General features: G+C 44.4%; 1 protein-coding gene across 11 annotated transcripts in view; it reads left to right on the top strand.

The window, feature by feature from the left end:
* sox5 (SRY-box transcription factor 5) overlaps positions 1 to 6,859 on the top strand; it is a 182,276-nt gene that overhangs the window by 140,183 nt on the left and 35,234 nt on the right. For all 11 annotated transcript variants that reach the window (XM_034863668.1, XM_034863667.1, XM_034863666.1 and 8 more), the window contains 2 exons: positions 1,477 to 1,649; positions 2,898 to 2,966. In XM_034863668.1, coding sequence (XP_034719559.1) covers positions 1,477 to 1,649; positions 2,898 to 2,966 — 242 coding nt within the window. The remainder of the gene's footprint in view (positions 1 to 1,476; positions 1,650 to 2,897; positions 2,967 to 6,859) is intronic.

The raw sequence follows: 6,859 nt of genomic DNA, 5'->3' as shown, positions 1-6,859 counted from the left end.
GGGGGGGGGGGGTGTAGCGTAAGGTGGCAGCTACCAACAGTAAAGACAAATGGATGGCTCTCACCTCCTCGAGCGGTCAAAGGGCAGGTCAGCAGCCGTGACTCCTCGCCTTCTTCCCCGCCATCCTCTCCTCTGACTCCCTTTCATCCCCGTTGTTTCTCTTTCTTTTCCGCTCTGCTTCCCTCTCTTTCTGTCCTTCTCTCTTCCTCATCTGGTTTGACTGGCGCAGGAATGTGGCCCTGTTAAAGGTAGCAGCTGAAGAACAATGGGGGATTGTGCTATTCCACACATGCACCTACACACACACAACAAAAGGCATGTAGGCAAACATTGGTACATAAGACCAGACATGGGCGCACACACTCATGCTGATTGTGCCCCGGTGTGCCTCTTTCTAACTACATCCTGTTGAATGATTTAGGCTCTGTGTGTGTGTGTGTGTGTGTGTGTGTGTGTGTGTGTGTGTGTGTGTGTGTGTGTGTGTGTGTAATGGAGCTGGTATGTCAGGATCTGAGAGGTCAAAGGTCAGGCCATGCTAAATGTGAGCAGGAGGTTGGCTGACTGCAGAGTAAACACAGTCCAGACACACTCGCCTTCTCTCTTTCTCTCATTTTCCCCTCTCTCTTTCACACACATACACACACACACACACACACTTACACAGTCACAACATATAGCTTGATAGCTACAAACCAATCTCTGTACTGACGTTGAATTCAGCACCAGTCAAATACATTTAGATTTTACTTTAACTTTTAGCATGAAATGTAATTTTCAAACCTGGTTGAAAATGTCTTTTGTTTGTTTCACATAGGACTATGACTCAGATTTTACATTTGCTTTATCGCCACATTTTGCCTGTTTATGAGTGTTTCCTCAGCCAGATTTATTTTCTTTGTTTCAATAAGGCAATAAAGGCAATGATGGATGTGGCTTGAGTAATCACTGCTGGCCCTCTGTGCCCGAGAAAATAAGTCAACATCTGGTTTTACAACTCTGCAGCGCACATATGCACCTTCTGCTGACATGCCCCCTCCTACCGTCCAGAGGCCCTTAACAGTCATATATTAGGTTGACCAACAAGCCATGGATAGCTTTACACTGCTTTGTTGTTGTTCCTTCCTCCTCTGTCCCTCATCTTCATGCCTCTGACCTCTAACCTCAGCCCCACAATCCTTTCGGGCCTCCGGATAGCCATGACAAACTCTTAAAGAAGAAGAAGAACAGTGCATGACATCTCAGCTTTTGGCTCCCTTTACATTTATATCTTATAACTTCTTCTGTGAGATGTATGTATAATGACTGACACATACTGTACATTAACATTAACACTTAGAAAATGTTCTTTTTTGGAGGATCAGCTAGACGTTCTTTTAAATGACAAAAGAACCTTCATGGCGCAACCTCAACCGAGTCTCAGTACCATCTCACCTTTGACCCCTTTCTTCCACTCTCCCCCTCTCTCATACCCTGCAGGTACTGCAGACAGCCTGGCGGAGAAAGAGCGCCAACTCATGGGCATGATTGGCCAGTTGAGCAGCCTGAGGGAGCAGCTCCTGGCGGCCCACGAAGAGCAGAAAAAGCTGGCCGCCTCGCAAATGGAGAAGCAAAGGCAGCAGATGGAGCTGGCCAAGCAGCAGCAGGACCAGGTACAGGGGCACTGCATTTAAAGGGCTCCATTTTAAAACATTGTAAATTGTCTACGCTACAAAACAAATCCATCCTAACAAGTCATTTAGTCTGACTCTAATTCACAACATAAAAAAAACACCTGAACTATTTGTTATATTGCTTCTTTCCTATTAAGCCAGCACTTTTCAACAATTTTCCCCATCTGTAGATTCGTTAGGTATTACACCTTATGTTACAGTAATCATTTCATAGGGTTCCCCCACTGTAATGCCAGCAAGGAAAATCCTGTAAATGTGTTGCACGTGATCAGTAAACAATGGCCCATGATTGGATACTGATTTGGAGTCCCAAGTTATAAACACACACACACACACACACACACACACACACACACACACACACACACACACACACACACACACACACACACTCTGACTAGCTTTATAGCTTCCACACAGCCAGAGACATACGCTTTTGGCAACTTGAACACAGGGACATTGCACAGGAATAAACTGAGGGTATGTAGTGTAAGAGCGGATGTAGCACAGACATCCACACACACACTCCAAGTTCCCAGGCGACAGTCTGCCAGGTATTTGCATAGAGAAGGGTTTCCCTCTTTGTTGTGCTTTTTAGCTTCTGGGAAGCTTGGGTTTGCAAGAGGAACACATACATACACACAAACGCACACACGATCGCGCGCACACACACACACACGCTCACATGAAGAAACACAGCTGTAAGGACAAATCACCTGTGATAAACGCAATGCCTTACAGTGCCCTTGGCTGCATCTAACAGTGTCCACAGTGTGCACCGAGTCTGTGTGTGTGTGCATGGGCTTCTTTTCCACTCCATGAGCCACTGTATAGTGAACACTTAAGAATAGGCAAGCTTAAAAAACAGGAGTAAAATTATATTACAAAACAAGGCAAATAAATGTGTAAAAGTGAGAAAATCTCCACAAATTGATTTTGACCAATAGATCAGAATTCAAAATGTGGACTATATAACATTCCAGTCAGTAAGTGTGTCGGTGTGACACAGTTGTCCACTTGGCTGTGAGCTTAGTCCAGATGAGATAAGCTTTTTAATATTTCATACCAGGGCATCGGCCCTCTGTCGTGCAACTGGCGCCTCAGAGACCTGCAGATGTGTCGCATCTCCCACAGGCCCTGCACACACACACGACAACACATGCACACACTCCCACACAAACATACTGCATATACATTATAATAATGTGTTGTGTTTGCCATCCTCAGATTGCCCGGCAACAGCAGCAGCTTCTGCAGCAACAACACAAAATCAACCTCCTGCAGCAACAAATCCAGGTGAGGCCGGTGTGTCTGTGTGTATGTCCATCCACATGTGTAGTCATGTGTATGTATCTTTCCAAGTGTTTGTGTAGATGTGTCCTGATGTGTGTCTGCGCGGCCCACAAAGGCAATGTTGTGATTGTGATTGTGGCAGCTTGTCTTTGCTCAGCCATCAGCATTTGGGCTCTGGAATCAGGATTGACTTACATTAGCCACTCCTCCTCTTAACAAACACACACACACATACACAACCTGTGTAATCACATAAAAGTGGTCAGTGTGGTTGGAAAAATCAGCACTAGTATAGTATGTCATTTTGAATCTTAACCATATAAATCAATGTTTGTACGTTGTTGAAGTTCACTTTTTTCATATTTATTCCATTGTGTTTGAGTGGCGGTAAGGGTGTGTTCACAGGCAGAGCAGTAGATTGGCTCTAGTTAAACAACTCAAACGTCGTACATACTCAAATTAGGCAACCAAGTCAGTGGGAAAAGCAAAGAAGCGATCGGGAAGACGCTCAAAACAACACTGACGATAGGTTAACCCTTTCTGTGGTTTCACCTTCTAGCCAAAGAAATGTTAGAATTAGGTCACGTTATACCTCTTTATATGTTTACCATGGCAAGCACAAGGTAGCTAACGGACATTATTTTTAGCCAAACACTTTCTTTCCTCACATGGGCCGATAGCGAGTCCACTTGGACTTTTTGGACCCTTCCTTGGTTAAAATTATACTTAATTTAAGTTGGATCCAACCTGACTTGGGTCTGAGGTTGGTTTGTGGTTACTAAGAACCATGTTTGGCCCTAATTTAAGAAATTCTTCTTACATTAGAGCAGTGGTACTGTCACTGATGGAGCAATTGAACATATTATGATACTGAGAAAAATTCAAGTTAATCTATTGAGTTAAGTCACATAGTTACTCCTGATCGTTAGCTCTCCAGTGTGTATTGCACAATTATAAGAAATGACAAAACTAAAAATACAAATACATGTGGTGTTGGACAGTACATAGAATTAAGCACATTTGGTTTAACTTCAGCTTTTTTTCCCTTACCACCTATTTGCAAAGGCTTCATTATGAACAAGATGTTAAACAGATCTAATAATGCAGATTGTAGACATAGTGAATAACCTTGTATAGAAAAAAAGAAAAGTCCTTTTGAATGTGAATCTGTGTCTTAAGCTTCAGAGACCATGGGTGGGTATATATGTAACACTTAAAAATGGAGGTATTGTCCTTTTGAGTGCTACACTGGAGCCTCTATCTTGGTCCAGGTGGCTTGGAACGAATAGCCCAGGCCTTTGTAAAAGCAGATGACACTGAATTTTGAGCTGAGAAAGCCGGGCTTTGTATCATAAAGAGACACCCTGTCCAAGAGAGAACACACACACACACACACACACACACACACACACACACACACATACACATACACACACACACACTCTCTCCCTTTCCCCCAAGAGTTTAGCCATACACAGTTTGTGTGATAAGAGACCTTGTGATAGCATGCATGCGAGACGTGTGTCCGCGATTCTTTGTAACACAGCTGTGTTTATTTGCTTTGTGCGAGTTCAAATTCTGAATTGTTCGTGTTTTGTCTCTCTGACAAAAAAAAAGAAGCCTTGTTCTGAGGATTTCTCTGTACATTCTCGAGCGTCCATTTCTTCATCCGCGCATACGTGCGTGTGTGTGTTCGCCGCAGCTGTGTGTGTGAAGCTATAAACACGTCTGCTCATGATTCACTCCCTGACGACCCGGCGGAGACAAAGCTCTCTTTTCCCATGACTTTGCAACCTTTTCCCAAACAAGCGTCTCTCCATTGAACAGGCCCAACAATACTTTCTCACAAGCAGGGGCAGCTGTAGGCAGCCTCGTTGAGAAAGGGACACAAGCAACGGGCTCGTCACAGGAGCGCAAAAACACACACATTCACATATATCACACACATCAAAGTGCGCACAAACAAAACATACAAAAATATAGGCCTTCACACTTATCGCAAGCAGTAACAGCAAGCGCTGCACACTCGCCTGATGATCAAACACACACTCATCATCAAAGACTTGGTCGAGAAATACACTGCTTAATCATTCATGAAGAGATTGTCCGCACAATCCCACAATACAATGGCCTGCCAGAGAGAGGGCACCAGGTTCAGTGTGTGTGTGTGTGTATATGTGTGTGTGTGTGTGTGTGTGTTTTGTGTCTGTATGATAAGCCCCTTGTGATTGCATTTCCCCCTAACGAGGCTCTGAGTTCAGCTGTCCCTTCGTGTGTGTGTGTTTGTGTGTGTGTTTGTGTGTCTTGTGTGTCTGCGTCCTTGGCTTTGTTAGGCCTCAAACCCCCCAAAGACCTGTGAAGAATGCTTTCAACTGTCCACTTGGAAGAGGTGATGAAATGAAACGAATAATCAAGCTCATGAAAAAGAGAGGAGAGTGACACACATCCCTTCTAAAAGGAGGACAAATTATTTATTGTCCTCTCGTCCGGTTTCCTATTTTTTCTCACCCTGAAACCCAAATCAAGCTGGTGATATGCGCGTCAGCGTCCGCTATTTGGACCAACGGGCACTCGCAGAATGTGGGAAAAGCAGACGAACAAGCAAGTTAATTGACAGAGGCGGCCATCCCAGCTACACAAGCTAACGACATACAGGACACACATGCACACACCAGTCATTAGTCTCCAGAAGTCAGCGATTGGATACTTCATCGCTCCCACTAATTGATTCTACCTGGAATTAGCTACGAATTAGCATCCATTATGATGCTTTCAATTTGTGCCAATCTTGACCCTAGATTTTCCTCTAATCATAAACCTAAACCCAAACAACACCAGAAATAATTATACCGACTATGGAAGACATTGTGCTCAGTCTGATGGATAACATAACTTGCTCTCTACAGAATAACTAAACAAGAGCATATGTGCACGTAAAGACACACACAAACACACATGCACTCCTACCCCCTGCTAGGGGCCTTCTTGTTAAGCTCGAAGGGGTGAGCACATTTCCTCAGACTTGCCTTTGCTTTGCCCCTCGTCTTCTCTCATTCTAATTAAACAACTTGTCTCCGAGGCTCCCTCCGGTGTCGCCAGGGACGACTGTTGCCGCTGTGCGGGAAAGCGCAACGGGGATGAAAGGAGCTCACCTGCCGAGCGGCTCAGGGCTTACCTTGAGAGCGTGCACACATTTTTCATAGAACAGAGGCGGCACAAACACTCCCCATGTACATTGAAACAGAGGGACGAGGGGACACGAGTGTGTCCTGCCTAATGAATCAAAACTCACTCAACCTAACCACACACAAAGACAAGTGTGTGTCTGTGCTGGCTGTCTTTCTTCCCAACAAGCGCCGCCGTTGCTCTAGCTGGGAGAAAGCAAAGCACACAGAGAAGGAGTGAGAAGGAATCAGAAAATCAAGTAAAGCCACCTGATGCTTTGACTTGTTTAAGAGAGGCCAGACGCGCCGGCGACAGCAGATAACAAGCACACTATTAAGGCTAACCTACATTGGTAACTCAATTTCGCAGGCCCACAACCACACAACCCCACACACCTCCAGGTGTATTACCTGATGCAGTCATAAGTACAAGCTTTTGTCCATGTTGAAGATTTTTAATTTTGTTCAACAAAAACAGAAAAACTAAAGCAAAAACTCTAAAAAGCTTTTCATTCTTTTCCACATATATATACAGTAAACCCCACACACACACACACACTCACACACACATCAGCACCTCTGTACTCTGTGCATAGGAGCAGCTAACCCAATTGCCTGTGTAATTGTTTAATCACTCCCATTACACCGCAACCAGTGTAATTTTTGTTTTTCTTACGCACTTTATCTGTTGATGTGCACACACACACATTCACACACACACACACACACACA

This window comes from Etheostoma cragini, chromosome 23 (assembly GCF_013103735.1).
Source record: "Etheostoma cragini isolate CJK2018 chromosome 23, CSU_Ecrag_1.0, whole genome shotgun sequence".
Taxonomy (NCBI): Eukaryota; Metazoa; Chordata; class Actinopteri; order Perciformes; family Percidae; genus Etheostoma; species Etheostoma cragini.
This window is presented reverse-complemented; position numbering and strand designations above follow the sequence as displayed.